The following is an 18,942-nucleotide window of genomic DNA, read 5'->3' as shown; positions in this document are numbered from 1 at the left end:
TCTAGAGTCACCCCTGACCCACCTTTATGGCGATATCTCGAAACGGCGTCCACCTATGGAACTAAGGATTACTCCCTTTTAAAATACTCAATAAAACCTTTCTTTTGATACCCATATTGTACAAACAAATTCTAGGGTCACCCCTGGTCCACCTTTATTGCGATACCTCGAAAAGGCGCCCACCTATAGAACTAAGGCCCACTCCCTTTTAAAATACTCATTAACTCCTTTCGTTTGATACCCATATTGCACAAACGAATTCTAGAGTCACCCCTGACCCACCTTTATGACAATATCTCGAAAATGCGACCATCTATACAACAACCACCACTCCCTTTTAAAACCCTCATTAATACCTTTAATTTGACACCCATATCGTACAAACACATTCTAGAGTCACCCCTGGTCCACCCTTATGGCGATATTTCGAAACGGCGTCCACCTATAGAACTAAGGCCCACTCCCTTTTAAAATACTCATTAACACCTTACGTTTGATGCCCAGATTGTACAAACAAATTCTAGGATGACCCCTGGTCCACCTTTATGGCGATAACTCGAAACGGCGTCCACCTATGGGACTAAGGATTACTTCCTTTTAAAATACTTATTAACACCTTTCTTTTGATACCCATATTGTACAATCAAATTCTAGGGTCACCCCTGGTCCACCTTTATGGCGATATCTCGAAACGGCGTTCACCTATGGAACTAAGGATTACTCCCTTTTAAAATACTCATTAACACCTTTCATTTGATACCCATATCGTACAAACGCATTCTAGAGTCACCCCTGGTCCACCTTTATGGCGATATCTCGAAAAGGCGACCACCTATACAACAACCACCACTCCCTTTTAAAACCCTCATTAATACCTTTAATTTGATACCCATATCGTACAAACACATTCTAGAGTCAACCCTGGTCCACCTTTATGGCGATATTTCGAAACGGCATCCACCTATAGAACTAAGGCCCACTCCCTTTTAAAATACTCATTAACACCATTCGTTTGATGCCCATATTGTACAAACAAATTCTAGGGTCACCCCTGGTCCACCTTTGTGGCGATATCTCGAAACGGCGTCCACCTATGGGACTAAGGATTACTCCCTTTTAAAATAATTATTAACACCTTTCTTTTGATACCCATATTGTACAATCAAATTCTAGGGTCACCCCTGGTCCACCTTTATGGCGATATCTCGAAATGGCGTCCACCTATGGAACTAAGGATTACTCCCTTTTAAAATACCCATTAACACCTTTCATTTGATACCCATATCGTACAAACGCATTCTAGAGTCAACCCTGATCCACCTTTATGGCTATATCCCGAAATGGACTATGGCCCACTCCCTCATAAAATAACACATTCCAGGGTTTCCCTCGGTTCATTTTCTTACATGGTTATTTTCCCTTATGTTGTCACCATAGCTCTCAACTGAGTATGTAATGTTCGGTTACACCCGAACTTAACCTTCCTTACTTGTTTTTAGTTTGATGTGTGACAGCTGCTCTCTTACAAATAAGTAAGTAGAGTTTTTTGAAAAAAAAAAAACAAATTTATTTCTTTTAAGGGTATGATGATTTTCCAATTAGTCTTAACCAACGCAGTCCTTTTCGAGCGGTTAGTTGGCAGCTGCACTTTTGGACGCAATATTGAGTTAGGCAATTGGGGAGATTGTTAGTGGTACCAATTTTTGAAGCCAGCTGTTTTAGCTAACAAGGTAGTAGGATGAGAGATTGTAAACAAATTTGAGTTTCGATATGCTAAGGAAGAAGATAAATATGTATTGAGTTTTAGGAAGTCTTGCTGTCGTGACAGCTTTTATAAGTATGAATCAAGCTACGGTGTTTAGACCCCAGCTTGTGGAAAAAATATCTGCACGATCTTTCCTGCTTAGACTTAAAAAATCACCTGTACATCAATTATCAGTTTGCTGTTTTTGTCCTTATGAAAATTCGCCAATTACTCATAAATTGCAGATATTTGAGCAATAAATAGAGAGCAAGCAAAAGAGGGAAGAGAATGAGAAAAAAGGAAAGGAAAGGATAGGAAAGGAAAAGCAAGGAAAGGAAAGGAATAGAGAGGAGAGGAAAGGAATGGAATGGAAAGGAAAGGAAAGGAAAGGAATAGAGAGGAGAGGAAATGAATGGAAAGGAAAAGAAAGGAAAGAAAGGAAAGGAAAGGAAGGGAAAGGAAAGGACAGGAAAGGAAAGGAAAGGCTAGGATAGGATAGGAAAGGAAAGGAAAGAAAAGGAATGGGAAGGAAAGGAAAGGAAAGGAAAGGAAAGGAAAGGAAAGGAAAGGAAAGGAAAGGAAAGGAAAGGAAAGGAAAGGAAAGGAAAGAAAATTAGAGGAAATCTAAGGAAAGGAAAAGTGACGAAAGGAAAGGACAGAAAAGAAAAGAAAAGAAAAGAAATGAAATGAAATGAAAGAAAAGGAAAGGCAAGGAAAGGAAAGGGAAGAAAAAGAGAGGAAATTTTGGAAAAGAAAAGGAAGGGAAAGGAATGGAAAAGACAGGAGTAATACTCATTTATTATCGACGACTCATTGGTTTGTTATAAGACAGTAACAGATTAAACTTCAAAATAAAATCGATGACACATCCATAACACGAAATCAATACAAGCTGGTAACTGGCCGATAATAATTCGCTATCAATAATAAGCCGATAGAAAGAGAATTACTTGTCGGTATCGGTTGTTGCCGAAAAGAATCCGGCGAAGGTCTTCTCGCAAGGACCGAAATTGTGTTGTTCTTATGCTGTTGTAGTTATACTTTAAACTCTCTGCGAGCTCAGCCTGACGCCTGAGTCTTTAGCTTGTAAGCAAATCAGTTTAGAGCTTCTTGTTGTTGTATTTTGTATTGTCATTGGGTTTACACTACGTTACGCCATCAAATGCAATGGCTCTGATCATAAATAAAGACTTAAAAGTGTAGGCGCGTTGGTACAAAACTCCTTTGACATAATACTCACGAGAAATTTTCCCAATATCTCACCCCGTTCCGTTATTTAAGGTTTTTTCCTACGTATAACTATCTACGTAGTATAGTTTACGAGTATAAGTAACAGTACTTATTCGTTATTGTCAGTTGATGTCAAAAAAAGAAATTGTGAAGAAAAAATATCTCTTATGCGTTAAAAAAAGTTGTTTTCTTTATAAACGTGCATTTTGTTCTTTCATTTTAATGGAATTGTTTGTGTGTAACGGTAATTGCCACTCGTCAAAGCGACGACAGCATTTTTATGGTACAGCGCGAGTAAACTCTTTGCCTGTTTGCGCTTTTGTCACTTTTTCCCTGCGTTAGTAAAAGCCTGCAGGAAAAACATAAAAGTGTAAAGGAGTTTCCAAATTATTTTTTTTTTTAACAATGCCCTTGTAAGGTTATGGTAAATAGAAAAGTGAAGTAAAATATCTTATCGGAAACCGTCTACGGAAGCAGAGGATGGCTCCATTTTTCTGACTGGAACAGGTGGAAAGCGATTTTCTTGGTGTTACCAATTGGCGCCAGTTTAGACCAGCGAGGAAGAGAGCGGCGAGACTTGTTGGACGTCCTAAACAGTTTAAGCGGTTCAGCGCTAAATAAGTGAGTTAGGTTAGGTTGAACTAGCTGGTCCGTGGGGACCTCTTATAGATTGAATGAGTCTTTGGTTTTAGCAGAAGTTTGTTAACGAAAGACGAACTAACTAACTTAACTAAAGAGATGAAAACCGTCTTTGTTCTCTCATCTCACCAGTCGCTCGGAAACATTGACGATGGTGAGAGAAGATGTAGAAAGATAGGTGTACGAAGGCTTGATATTCCTTAGCACTGCCGATTGGTGCCAGTTACCTATAGAAAGCGCTGACTAGCGTGCTTTTCCTCGGGATTAGGAAGTATTTTAAGTACCAGAAGTAATACTTTCAATTTTCCGTTCGAACAATCGCTTCGGCATCTCACTTAACATCCATTTCATTGCGGAGCTATAGTAGTGAAGCCGTACGATAAGATATGGGCAAAACGAGCGATCTGAATAAGAGGTGCTATAACCAACCCAAGCAGCTACTTTGGTGATTGAAAAAAGACAGAGCGAGTTCGGTGGTATCATCTCAGCATACACGGCTTTTTGTTGTTCTTCTTTTTGTTGTTTCGACAGTAAAAAAAATCGTCCTTACATTTTTAGGTGTGTTAACATAGGGACATTAATTTTCTTGATGCTAATTCAGTAGGCTCGGAATCATAGACGCTGTCTAGAGTAGATAAAATTACTCTTGGAGCTTTTGAGAGGAAACTTCTCTGGAAAAATTATGGTTCTGTCCCCGTTGCTGACGGCGAGTATGGAGAGAGGCACATACATATAATGATAAGCGGCTTAACCTATGTCCAGGTATAAAGATAGTGCAGCGAATGGACGAATACAAGGATGGAGACCTGCACTGAGTTAGGAAAGGCAGGTGGAGAAAAACAGGGATAGCTAGCGGGACTTAATTGCTCACTGATGTTTGCAGCATCTGTATGCAAGGGATAAATATATACATAAATGCGTACAGTTCTGTTTCCAAAGTTGTGCTTTGTGCTTGAGGAACTATCTGATTTGTGCTTCCGTGTGGTAACCTACAGCAATTATACAAAATTTTCCCACAGGTAAACTATTTCGAAAGTTCAACCAAAAAGAAATTTGAACAACTTATTTTTATTTTTTTTTTTTTACATAAGATTGGATATCTTGATGACATTAAGCACTTCAGCATCAAATTGTGTCAAAGGCACTTAAACGCAATACATACATACCCTGTAGGGAAAATCTCTAGTTCAAAACTGGAGCGCTTCTAATACATTCGGAACCACTACTAGTTCGCCATTTATCCCTTTTACGTGCTTTCAACTGGCGAATTTAACATGGCGATGACCTAGGCGGTGGGAATTTTCCTGCTGCATTACCTTTTTCGATACTTACGAACCAGTGTATAAATTTACAGCTAAAATCAAGTACTTTTCTTGATACCACTTCGTTGGCTCCGAAACGGACCGAAATTCTATATGTTGCTTCTAGTACGATATTATCCCCTTTATGGATAGTTCCAACCGGTGGAAAAGTGACGGAAGAAAGGTATACTTATAGTTGAAGCTACTTAAAGTTGGTAGTAGTTTTTTTTTGTTGGTGTGGCCTATTTCTCAAATATATGCAATACGTGAAATATAAAATTCAAACTGTGGATTTTATAACTAGAGAAAATCTGGTTACTGACGAACTAGTTCTTATTTAGCACTATAGGTCTTGTTCCGAACCAGATATCTGTATCACTAGTTACTGACTTCCCTTCAGGTTATATAGGCACATGTTTGGATGCTTATTTCAAAGGATATTAGCAAGTTAAAGTTTTTTCAAGGTGAAGGTAGATCTAACGATTGCCTTTATCTGCATTCTTCCTTAATGCATTTAATTATTTTTAATGAATGGCAAAAAAATTCAAGCATGTCTGTGGCCTTTTATACTTACTATGTGCATATGTACATATAAGTATGTATGCTTGTGTGGCTGTACATAAGTACTCTCAACTTTTTAATGACGCGTACTTACCTGTTATACTATAAGCTGTTTACGCTCAAGTGGGAGGAAGGGAGGGCTCCTTTACGTTCATTCCTACAATCATCTTATGCCATAATTTGTCTATATTGATCCTGCATACCTTTATCTTTTTCGAGATCGTATGTACGTACCTACTTTTCGCCTTTTAATATGTTTTGAAATGATTTATTACCATTTTGTTTCGAAAGGCGGCAGGCAATTCAAGACGTCAGTCAAATTAGCCTTAACGACAAGCCAACAACAATTATATTTTGATGGTGCTCATACTGTAGTTGCCCTTCTTCTTCTTCTTTTTCTTCTTCTTCTTCTTGTAGCGGTAAAGGTACTTCGCAAGGATTTTGAGGATTTTTATCGGATTGATAGTCCTTTGCCGGATACAAGTCCGGTACGTTCCGGATAATACTAGCGTTCCGGAAAGTACTAGCACAACCATCGCGGTTACGATTTGATATGACCACGTTGAACGTTCTAGGTCATTCAGCACCCTCCTTCTTTGAGGAACTTGGGGTTGCCAGAGTTTTGCCTAAATAAACAGAGTTCGACACGGGTAAGTGAGGTTCACAATTGCGTCGGGAAAGCTTTAAAATGTGCTGGAAACCCAAAGCATAACCATGGCTGAGGCTTGTATATCCGAGAGGCTATAGCGTCAAGTATTGTCCGAACCCAATTATAGAAGGCGGAAACTTGGAAAGAACGCTCCGTCAAAGTTGATTTAAGGGCTTGTTCGGAACATTTGGTTAAAGTCTTAAAGAAGGCAAATGCTTATATAACCGTCATTTAAGATATTGGTAGATATATTGATAATTAATTGAGGATTGCACTGCGACCATTGGTCTATTGTGCCCTCAGCTACTTCACAGCACCTCATCCAAGCCGACATCTCTAATGAACCCTAGCAGTTCACCTGGCTTGAAGGATTTAATGTGAGAATGCTCTGGCCATGGTGAGCCCATAAACTTAGCCCTGCGTCTTGAGATTGCGTCACACTCCAGGAGGATATGGTCCACCGTCTCCGCTGATCGATCACAAAATCGGCATGTGTTGTTCGATATTATGCCCAGCTTCTGCATGTGGCTTTTCAGTCTACAGTGTCCTGTAAGAATAGCTGTTAGGATTCTTAGGTTATCTTTCGAGAGGCCTAATAGATGCCCCCTAATTTCATGCGGGCCTACTTGCAGGAATGGTTCGGGTCATGTCGTTGCTGCCTCTCTGGCCAGGCTGTCCGCCTGTTCATTACCCCCAATTCCCCTGTGGCCAGGAATCCAGGCCAACAGTAGTTCGTTGTGTGCTCCTAGTTGATTTAGCTTTTCAACGCACTCAAGGACCAGTGCTGATTTTATTTCAAATGCCGAGATGGCCTTGCGGGCGGCCTGAGTGTCACTGAGTATGTCGATTGTTTCATTGGAGTACGAGTATTCGCGCTGAAGGTTCAGGTCAGCGCACTGGCTTATGCCGAATACTTCCACTTGGAAAATGCTCAGTTATGCTCCCAGGTGTATTGATATCTTGGCTCTGAGTCCAACGACCCCAGATCCAATCCCCTCTGGCGTCTTCGAGCCATCGGTATACCATACTATTCTATTTAGCTGTCAAATGCACTCAATTTCAATTCAAGAGATAAGCGCATATTAGCGTCAGAATCATAATGAGAGATACTTTGTCACTTTCACGACTGTAGGCGAACTTATTGCCCTATCCACAGAAAGGTTAAGTTCCCACTTTCCCATAATTCGGAAATTCAGCCTTTTTGATATACGGTCTCGCCATAACCCAAATTTGGTTAGAAGTGGTACCAGGCAAATTATGCAGGACGCTTTTTTATAACAAGGTCCTACAACTCACTCTCGAGTGTCACACATGCAATCTCATAGCAATATTCAGCATAATGTTGTTATCCATCAACGGGATCATTATCCTCAATTTATATGGACCGTGTGGAATATCACCGATTCGATAGGATCAAATTGGTGTGATAAGTAACTTCTTCCTCAATTGTTTGTGACTAACCGTCTTGTTGTACTAACCGGCTTTGGTGTTTGCCTCTTCTACTTCTCGTAGTTGTGTTCGCTCCATCCAATATATGTAGTCTCTCACGGATTGTCGCCAATATCCTGCAACGTAGTGCAGGAAAGTGATATTTTCAACAATGTAGGACCATAGACAGGTTGCTGTTAGAGGCGTTGGTTCCACTATACAGTTGAAAAGATGGTTGGTGTCAAGTGGGGGTACATTATTTGCAGGACATCCATTATATATGTCCGGGTAGGCTCTGCTTAAGTAAGAGTATGAACTAAAATCCTGCGCAGTATGTTTTCTTCTATTGTAATAGTAAGGTAGCGAGCTCCGAGAACAAAGGCTCGCATACGAGTTTAGCAACCGTGTGTGAAGAAGACTGAAGGCCAGTCATGCTCTTCTATATTAAGCGACTGAAGTCTTGAATGTCGAATCTGTTCATTGTGCTTATGGAGATGCACCTTTATATATATCAGGGCCGCATCAAGAGAAACTTTCTGTTGTTGTTGTTGTTGTAGCGATAAGGTTGCTCCCCGAAGGCTTTGGGGAGTGTTATCGATGTGATGGTCTTTTGCCGAATACAAATCCGGTACGCTCCGGTACCATAGCACCATTAAGGTGCTAGCCCGACCATCTCGGGAACGATTTATGTGGCCACATTAAACCTTCAGGCCATTCCCTCCCTCCCTACCCCCAAGTTCCATGAGCGGAACACGTTTGACCGAACCCTCAAGCCGTAGGAATCAATGTGTGCGTCTGTGTACATGTACATAACATATTTGTGTGTGTTTTGTTTACAGCAAAGCACTGTTGCCATTGACCAGTTTGCATGCATGCTTATGGAAACATCAACTTTTGGAATTACAACTTTTCATTGTGCAAATGGCAGAAACAAATACTGAATAAGAATTTCTAGTTCATTTATTTGTAACGTCCAATTTTATATAATAATTTTAGGATAATTCAACAAAATTTTAAACAATCATTAGGCCTTTTTGTATAATAACTGCAATTGGTCCAACCATAGCACACAAAATGTTTAATAGGCAACTCTGTATTGTGACAGAGCGATCAGCTGACACGTTCTTACAGAAAAAATCAAAATTGTTTTCATTTCTACGTTCCGGGCTACGTACGTACGTGCGTTGAACGACGGTGAAGCGGCAATTACCCACCGATGTGTGGCGTACGTGCGGACGTTTGTCGTACGAAGCACATTTGACCGAACCCTCAAGCCCGTAGGAATCAATGTGTGCGTCTGTGTACATGTACATAACATATTTGTGTGTGTATTGTTTACAGATTAGCACTGTTGCCATTGACCATTTTGCTTGCATGCTTATGGAAACATCAACTTTTTCCAATTTAATTTTTGATGTTGTAAAAGGCTGGAATTAATATTAAATAAATATAAATAGATTACGTATTTATAATCTGCACTTTTACATAATTATTTCGAATTAGTTTCACAATTTTTCAAATTTTAATTAGGTGTTTTTGCATAAAACTGCAAACGGTCAAAAATTAGCGCACAAAAGTTTACTAGGCAACTCTGTCTAGTGAGAGAGCGATCAGCTGACACGTTCTTACGAAAAAAATCTAAATTTTTTTGATTTCTACGTTCCGGGCTACGTACGTACGGGCGTTGCACGTCGGTGAGTTTTCGTTTACATTGCAATCTCATAAGATATGTAGGTCGTGTCAGCTGACACGTTTTTGGCACGTACGTTCGTGGGTAACTGCCGCTTCACTCACGAACGTACGTACCAAAAACGTGTCAGCTGACACGACCTATCTTATGAGTGTGCAATGTAAACGAAAACTGACCGACGTGCAACGCCCGTACGTACGTAGCCCGGAACGTAGAAATCAAAAAAATTTTGATTTTTTTCGTAAGAACGTGTCAGCTGATCGCTCTCTCACTAGACAGAGTTGCCTAGTAAACTTTTGTGCGCTAATTTTTGACCGTTTGCAGTTTTATGCAAAAACACCTAATTAAAGTTTGAAAAATTGTGAAAATAATTCGAAATAATTATGTAAAAGTGCAGATTATAAATATGTAATCTATTTATATTTATTTAATATTAATTCCAGCCTTTTACAACATCAAAAATTAAATTAGAAAAAGTTGATGTTTCCATAAGCATGCAAGCAAAATGGTCAATAGCAACAGTGCTAATCTGTAAACAATACACACACAAATATATGTTATGTACATGTACACAGACGCACACATTGATTCCTACGGGCTTGAGGGTTCGGTCAAACGTGCTTCGTACGACAAACGTCCGTACGTACGGCACACGTCGGTGGGTAATTTCCGCTTAAGAGCACGCTTACACAGCCATCGATTTTGATCGCCCGATGCCGGTCGTAATCGTCCAATAAAAATAAACAACTGTATTAAATGAGGGTGTGTACATTTCAACCGATCACCGAATTTTTGTCGGCCGTTGTCGTTTTTCACTGCCGATAAATTCGGGCGTGTTCAATTTTATCGTCCGATAAATTACGTGCATTTACTGTGAAAAATTAATTATTTATGCGATGGCTGAATAATTGATTAATTGTGTGCAAAACAGGCGCCATTTATGGGATAAGTACCTAAAAGCATGAACGCAAGCGTATTTTTGCGAAAAAGTTAAATGTAAAAAAAGCTACAGGCCGATAGTCGGTTGCAATTTTAACACCAGCCCGGCCGATTTCATCAGCTGATTGCAATTTTTCTGTTTATCGGCGGCTGTGTAAGCGTACTCTAACAGCTGATTTAACTCCTTAAGGGCTAATTAATGGTGACTTATAAGCAGAACCAGATAAAACAGCTGATCGAACCTACCTTATGGAAATCAATGTAGTCGATTAATGGTGCCACACCATAACACTAACGCCATAACCATACCATATCCAACCAATTGGTTTTTGGTTTCTCACCATATCCATAACTTAAAAATATTTGAGTTGGTGAATTTAATAACTTTTTATAGATTTCATTCATTAGCCGTGTTTTTTTACATGCGTATACGTTTCGTTTGCGCGTGAAAAAAGCGCCTATCCTCGCTCAGATAATGCTTAGGAGACCCATCCAGCGGCAGTGGCTAAACAACTAGCTACAGCACAGGGTGTACCGAAAAGTGGAGACACAGCCCTCAGTTGTATTTCTGTGGATAACATATATCTGTATCAGTTGTGATAAATAGTGGACGCGCATAGAATACATAGAATTAGTGCAGAGGGTGAAACATAGACACATATTTCAGTTACATCTGAGTATAATGCGTATTGAAATTTAGTAGTACTAATTTTATGCGTAGCAATTTCAGAGGTATATTTAAAGCTTGTTGCTTAGCAGTCCATATAAAGTTTAAGCGTTAAGGCTCCATTACTGATACTTAGCATAGACTTGACTTGGCTTGCGAACTGTCACTTACAGTTCTGTTAAATGAACATTGCATGTTACTGATTACTCAAAACTTAACTTGACTTAGAAGTCTGTTGAATTTTGCTTTTCTATGTAAGTTCTAAGTGACGTTTACATTTTGAGATGCCATTTGTGTGTTTCCATTTCATTTTGACATTTTGTCATACAAACTGACATTTATTTAAAAATAAATTTCAACGCTGATTATGATGCCAGATTTTATGCGCCAAGTGGAGTATAATCGTGGATAAGTTGCCAAGTTTACGCCAAGTCAAGTCAAGTCTATGCTAAGTATCAGTAATGGGGGCTTAAACGTATATAGATGTGAAAAATACACAGTTATTGTTTTGGATACGTTATGACTAAGAGACTTATTTTTTGTGGAATATGTTTGTAATTTTTTGCGTTTTCTCCATTTTTATGAGATTTTCACGATTTCTAGGTTAAGGCCCCATAAATCGCTCATATTGGATATGGGTATGGTTACAACTATGGCGTTAGGGTTAAGGAAGTTAAAGCTGGAGACATTGGTGCTTTTACGGTAACCGTATCGGTAATCTTATAACAGCTGATGCCGCTAAGGTCGTAACCGTATCGTAGCCAACCAATTAAGTTTTGGTTTACCGTCGTAACGATAAACAGCTGATTACGTTAGGGATACGGATAAGCGATACGACATACGGCACCAATAACTCCGGCTTTAAGCTGGAGTCATTGGTGCCGTATGTCGTATCGCTGTATCCGTATCCCTAACGTAATCAGCTGTTTATCGTTACGACGGTAAACCAAAACCCAATTGGTTGGCTACGATACGGTTACGACCTTAGCGGCACCAATAATCGATTGCATTGATTCTCATAAGATTGGTCGAATCAGCTGTTATAAGGTTACCGATACGGTTACCGATAAAGCACCAATGTCTCCAGCTTTAATTTAGCTTTAAGTCCTACAAATATGCAATCCGCGGAACTATAGCTGAAATTGCTTTTCGAACGCTTCCTAAATTAAGCAAATATTTTCTTAACGACCATGTGTCACCCTGTGAAAATGTGCCATTTCTGACGTTTCAACAAGCAACCGCTGCTCCATTAACTCACTTCCAGTGCTTGCATATTTTGTTGTTTTTATTTCTAATTGGTCATCAAAAGAGTTGAGTCGTTTCACAGTTTTGTATATCTAAACGGTTTTGCTACATAACTACAAATAAATAATTGATAGAGTTGTAAAAAAGTATACAAAGTGCAGTGCCGACTTTTTGTAAACAATTTTTATATATTTTTGAGGAATTTTCACTTTATTATTGTGGAAATATTACGACCCTTCGTAGGGACAAGTGAGAACGGTTTGCGCTGTTTGTACGTGTGTTTGAATCATTTATTAGCAAGTTCACGCCCAAACGAAGATATCGCATTCATGAAATTAGATTTAAGAGTTTTTTGTAAAACTAGCAATAAATATCAATTATAATCAATCAAGTTTGAAGGTCAAATTCATCAAAAAAGGTTTCAATTGTAAAATTCTGTAGCTTCCATAGCACAGAAAAATGGAGGTGAGTAGCGTAATGAAAATGGAGTTCCGTTTTGTGCTGGAGAATTCTTGGTAGAATTTTATCAGTTACTTAACTTCAAAACTAAATTAATAAATAACTTTTTATTTTATAAGTATGCAACTTAATTTTCAAAATATTGTAGTATCTAAGACTTTGTAGCAACAAAAACATCTCGTCGCCAATCTTTCCGGTGACACAAAGTTTGCTTTTTGTTGTTGTGATTACGTCAGTTCTAATGTTTTAACCAATAGCTATTGCTATCTCATTTTTCTCACAATATCCGTAGTGACGAGCTCAGCAACCCATTTGTTTGTTGCTTGTGATTACTCTTCTAGTGGAGTTGCGCTGTTTCCATGTTGTCATACTCAATTGCCGGTGGTGCTTCATAGCTTGGAAGTTTCTTGCAAGCTGTAAGTCAAACATAGTATGCTGATGCCAAGTTAACGATTTTGTTTTGGATAATGAAAGTATTAACGTCTCACTAGCATGTTCATAGAGTTCATTTGTTATGAATTTATAGTCCAAAGAGCAGAAGGCCAGACAGACACAGCTGAAACCAAAATAGACTTCATCAATATTCTCATTGTTTTGAGATTATTACATCATTAATTAATCGCTCGTAAAAAATGTAGAGGAAAGTCAATTAGCAAGATAACCAAACTCAAAAGCATTCCAGTCACTTGCTTTCCCTGTATTGCTGATTTATTTGCCATTTCAACCCAAACAAGCTGTTCGTGTCAACGTTATTTCCGATACTTTCGATTCAGCTTTAATTGCTTGATTGTGTAGGAAGTTACCTGCTCTTTGATTCCTCTTACATTCATTTGGGATTGTTTTATTTCTTTGTATTTTTATTAAGTTATGAAAAGACTACCATTCACTTTCGATGCAAGTTCATTGTCCAAAAGCTTATGTAAGCATTCATAATTATTTATTTATTGATTTAAGCAAATCGGGGGGATCGTAATTTCAGTTGTGCTGAACTAATAAAAAGAAACAAATCGATGAATCATTAAATAACTTTTATACTATTGGTCAAAGATAAGATCAGCTTTTCTCGGGTGTCAGTTCGAACGCACCCTACTTATTTCAAATTAATTTTAAATAGACTATTTTAAAGGGACTAAGTATTATATTAGATCAAACAAATTCTTACAATATCTTGTTGTTGTTGTTGTTGTTGTAGCAGTAGGAGCGGTCCGGCTGCAAGGAGCTGCTGGGAGGATGACAATTTGTGGGAGGGACGCAACAAATTAGATGGGGTTACACTGAAATGAGAGTCCTTAAAATAAATAAAATAAAAAAAACAGTCCTTGGTCGGGAAAAATCCGGAGTCGCTCCGGTACATAGAACCGACTGCCTTGGGAAGCTTAAGGAGTGGCTGTTGTCGCTTAAACAGTGGCTTACAATCTCTTCGTCGACTTGTCTTCATAAACTAGCTTCTTTTCTGGAATAACACGATGATTTATTGTTTATGAAAAGAAATTAGTATTGGCTTCTCATCACGACATATTATGTTGAAGCAATTTTGATTCCGATGCTGTTGTTGTAGTGATAAAAAGGGCTGTTGGAGTTTTTGGTGTGACTGATCCCGTACGCCCGGGAGTTAGAACCCTCTTCTTTCGCAAGGAAACTGTATGCATGTTGTGCATCTATAAATCATTGTATTGCTGGATCATTGTATTGCTGTGATTGGCTAGTTCGATTCATCAACCCATGTACTTGGTGATGTTACGACATGGATATTGTTATTTCTGTGTTTGTAAAAAGCTGAAATCTGTCTAGAACTTTTAACCAAACGTTTTAGTAAACAAATTTTGCCTTCGGTCTGGAAAGTCCATGGAGACAGCTATTCAAGGCCTCACCAAAAAATAGCAAAGGCTTTGTATCGCGTTTTTATCAATTCCCAAAATATTCGGGGAGCGAAGACGGTAACTATCCATGCCAGAACCATTCCAAATCCTATTTTCTATGGAAGCAAATAACCTATGGGTTAAAGAAGTTTCACGTGGAATGGTCATTTCGATGCTGTCTAAACAAAGCAACAACAGCTTTCTTCGCCTGCCCTCAACTAACTCAATGCAAAACGCAAAAAACATCAGTAATAAAACTAGCAAACAGCAAGTTTGTAGTGGCTTAACGGGGGTACATTGAGATCTTGGTTGTTGTTGTATTAACAGTGCTTTACCCCATTCAATGGGCACGACCACTCACAGATTGTCATCAAAATCCTCTAACGGGAGTCAAAGGAAACTGGCTGTTTCAACAGGGGCGGACGATAGGGAGATGGGTGTTTGAGCGTAGGTTCCACATTACAATTGAAAAGATGGTTGGTGTCATGTGGGGACACATCACATGCAGGACATACATTACGTATTACGGGGTTGATTCTGGACAAGAAAGAGTTTGACCTGTTAGAGTTTCCAGAACGAAGTTGGGCCAGGGTGACTCGTGTGTCCCTTGGTAGTGTGCTTTCTTCTTCTACAATGGTGGGATATTGCATATTAATAACGGTTTCCTAGATGGTGTTCGGGAGTCATAAGAAGGCATCCGGTGGCCCGTAGCCTTTTCCAGTGTGTATTTTTAAGACCAGGCGACCAGACTGGTGACGCGTTGCTCATGAGCAGCCGGCCAATTGCTTTGTACGTGGTTAGCAACGTTTCTTTATCTTTTCCCCATGTGTTGCCGGCAAGCGACTTGAGGATTTTGTTGCGATTTTGTACTTTAGGAACAATCTCGGTGACATGAGCCTTGAAGGTTAGAGTATTATCGAACGTTACCCCTAATATCTTTGGGTGACTGTGCTGTGCATTTTACAGAAGCCATATTCGTGCGTGGCTAGGCGAAGATTTGCCGTGAAATGAAGGAACAAACCGGTTTCCCATGTCTTAGCTACTGGCGAAAGGAGTGATATCGGTCGATAGACTCGCCTTCGTTGGCAGGTTTGCCAGGCTTAAGTAGCGGGATTATCCTTGCCATTTTCCATTTTTCGGGAATAACGAAGAGGTCCAGTGACAGGTTGAAAACATGTGTTAGGTATTTTATTCCCTCATCGCCAAGGTGTTTAAGCATTGGCATGGCTATCCCGTCGGGGCCCTATCGACTTGGAGGGCCTGACCTTACGGGTGGCTGTTTCAACCTCTGTGGGGGTGATGGAAGTGGGTGGGAAGTCGTGTTTATGTTTATGGGCTCGTCTGTTAGCACGACGTCTGGCATTGTCTACAGAAGAATGCATTATATTTGGCCGGAAAAAGCCGCTCGCGCATTTCTTCGAATCAGAAAAAATTTTATCACCGAAGGCTATAGAATCTTTATCTTTTTGTGTTTATTGGATTAGACAAGGATTTGACGGTTGACCACAATTTACCAACACCCGCAGAGAGGTTGCAGCTCTTTAGATGCTCCTCCCATTTGGTACGTTGATGTTCATTTACCAGGCGCATGATATCAAAATTAAGACTCCTAATAAGGGGGTCTCTAGGGTTGAGGTGTCTCGCAAGGTCACGTTCTCGTGCTAAAGTTGCGGCTTCGGTCGGGAAATGCGGTATGATTTCAGGTATTCTACCGGCCGTGATAAAGCGTGCAGAAGATGAAGCGATGACTTTGCTGAACGCACGCTCGCCCTGCCGGACATCGGTCGGAACGGGAAGAGCAGCAAAATACTGGTTTATAAAGATTGTGTAATCTTCCCAATTGGCTTTTTTAAAATTTACGAAAGTCCGCTTTTCAGAGTTGATGAAATTGGCAGGTCCCTCAATTGAAAGGAGATGGGCAGGTGATCAGAAGCTAAAGTAAGGATCGGTTGCCATTCAACGCAATTTGTGAGCCCTGCAATGACGATTGAGATGTCAGGTGAGCTGTGGATATTACCTGCAATGCTGGTGGGGGCAACGCCGTTTATCATGCAGAAAGTCGTATTGTCTATTTGCTCTGCTAGCTGCCAGCCTCTGCTTTCGACTGGCAAGCTGGAATGCCAGAGATCGTGGTGAGCGTTGAAATCGCCAAGGATAAGATGGGTTTCACCACAGAGTAGCGTACTGATATCAGGGCGATAGCCACTTGGACAGCGGGTGGCAGGGGGAATATAGATGTTAATTATTTCTAGGACAACATCGCCTGACCGGATGGTTATGTCTTAACTTTCTAAGGTATTATCCCTGCGGCTGATGTTAGGACTATATTGCACGGTGTGATAAGTGATCCTGCCTATGAATGTTGTAGCCATCGCAAGTTCGGAGGTCCGATCTGGCAGTTAGCTTTCTTTCTTGAATTGCGGCAATACGGATATTATTTTTATTCATGTAGTCAACTATCTCCGCGATCTTGCCAGTTAAACCGTTACAATGAAGTTGCAGAATTCTAAAGTGCTTAGGGGGCAGTCGTCAATCTGGGAGTCAGAGATTGATGAAGGCGCCTTGAAGGATACAGGCTTTGTCAAGTGTGCTGTCCGATTGCTGCTGTTGTACCTAGTGTCAATGAGTTGATACTAGTGTTTTGGCAGCAAGGTGCAACGAATGTACCGGTCGGACGTTTCCGTTTGTGAGCCTAGAGCATATATGAAGGTGGCATAGGCCAAGGCATGAACTGCATTGGACCGATGCCGCGATCGTAAATACTCGGAGCTTGTATATGGAACACACGGTGTAGGGGACAAGGAGTACGAGTGTCGGAGAGGGAGGGGAGGGATGGGGGTAAAAGCTGGTGCTCGGCATTGCTACTATCCATGCTACGTAGATTGTAGTGATTGTAGCGGCTGCGTTAAGTGGAAGCGCCGTTTGGCGCGAGCAATAGCGGAGGGTTGATGTGGTTTGCTGAGAAGTGTCGCTGGTCGAAGGTGGCGGAGGTACGTTTGGGAGTGAACCGCGTGACGTCCTTGGACGTGAACAGCAGGGAGCCACGAAGGTTTTATAGAAGTTTCGGGGTGACGAACGTTGTGTTCTAACCCAGAACAGCCCGAACGATGCATCCATCTTTTACACGTGGCACACTGACAAGAGTCTAATTTAAATCATTTTCGGACATATGCAGCAGAACCACAGCCTGGGACCGGGGTTAGGTTCAATACCTTCCCGGAGCAAGAGGGTATGGAGCAGTCCAGCTGTAAGGAACTGAACCGGCTACCTTGGAAAGCGAGTTGAGAACGTCCACTGCTGATGCACTTTGTGCCTTAGTGGGAATACCTCCCTTCCCTTTTTTTGTAGAGAAAGAGGCAAACCTTTTTTGCACTAAGACTTCAAAATATTTCTGAGCTATAGATCGAAAATATGATGCAATAGCCCCTACGCTCAAAATGTGACGGAACTTTGAGGAGTCCATTGTTCACAGAACTCCATATACTGACCCCGACTCAGAGGTGTGGTTTACGGATGGATCGAAGTTTGATAGACGGAAAAACGAGGGATGGTATCTATGGGCCGAACTTCAAAAAATCGATACAAAACAAAGCACTTCATATAACACTGGATTGACTGCCCAGGGCAAAAACAGGCCTAAAGTTTTATAATCCCAGCAACAACAGTATCAGCCAAAATCAGTAATTTAAGCTGAGAGGTTCTACGGGTAATATACGGAACACTGTGGTCTGAGATATTACTTAAGTAAGTTAAATCCGTCCGATACACAAATCTGTCGCTTTGATGAGCAAGAGTATGAAACGCCGGTTCACAATCTCCGTGAATGCGCCGCTCTGTCAAGGCAGAGACTCTCATTCGGGTTGCGTGACTCTTAATCCCCCCGTGATATGGAATAAAACTCCCGAATATCTACATACTTAGATATATCGAAAGCCTCCAGATGCATTATTAGGCTGAAAGGTAAAGCACAATAGATCTAAACAAAGGTCGCATTGCATCGAGGCCTAATAATAAAATCATTAATAGTTACTCAATAATTTTAAAAAATTCTTTCAACTTAAAAAATCCATGTAAAAAAATTAAGTACTTACATTAGTAATTCGCCGCCAAGTCCACCTCCATACATAAATATGAATATTTAGCAATTGCAGTTAAAAAACAAACCTGAAAACCCTAATTAAATATGTATATTTTTGCCTCCATTGCGAATAAACAAATTTTAATAAAAGTAATAATTTTTAATTTAATTTAATTTATTTATTATTACGGCTGTTTAGGCCTAAAACTTAAACTACTAAGTACAGTTCATTATTATATCATTTATTTCTATTGAATATGCTGTTGGAATGCCATGTGATTCCGATCAGCATATTTACTGGCGTAACAAACGGACGAGTCTGGGAGCCAGTCATTTAAGGAAGGTTGGAAAGGACGCGTTTCCAATCCTCCAGGGCTCCCAGCTTAAGGCAACAAAATTGGTCTCCGATCAACACAGCTAAACATGTCTTTGGATGTTGGAAATTGAAGTGTA

The 18,942-nt window shown here is 40.2% G+C and overlaps 1 protein-coding gene across 15 annotated transcripts in view; it reads left to right on the top strand.

The window, feature by feature from the left end:
- Positions 1-18,942, top strand: part of LOC137237421 (tropomodulin-like) — a 406,385-nt gene that overhangs the window by 248,524 nt on the left and 138,919 nt on the right. The window contains exon 1 of one of the 15 annotated variants that reach the window (XM_067761021.1): positions 12,144-12,558. The exons of the other annotated variants lie outside the window; for them this stretch is intronic. Coding sequence (XP_067617122.1) covers positions 12,553-12,558 — 6 coding nt within the window. The 5' untranslated portion in view covers positions 12,144-12,552. Of the gene's footprint in view, positions 1-12,143; positions 12,559-18,942 lie in introns of those variants that run through there. 15 annotated transcript variants of the gene reach the window in all.

This window comes from Eurosta solidaginis, chromosome 1 (assembly GCF_040869045.1).
Source record: "Eurosta solidaginis isolate ZX-2024a chromosome 1, ASM4086904v1, whole genome shotgun sequence".
Lineage (NCBI taxonomy): Eukaryota > Metazoa > Arthropoda > Insecta > Diptera > Tephritidae > Eurosta > Eurosta solidaginis.
Note: the sequence above shows the minus strand (reverse complement) of the source record. Positions and strands in the feature narration are given on the sequence as shown.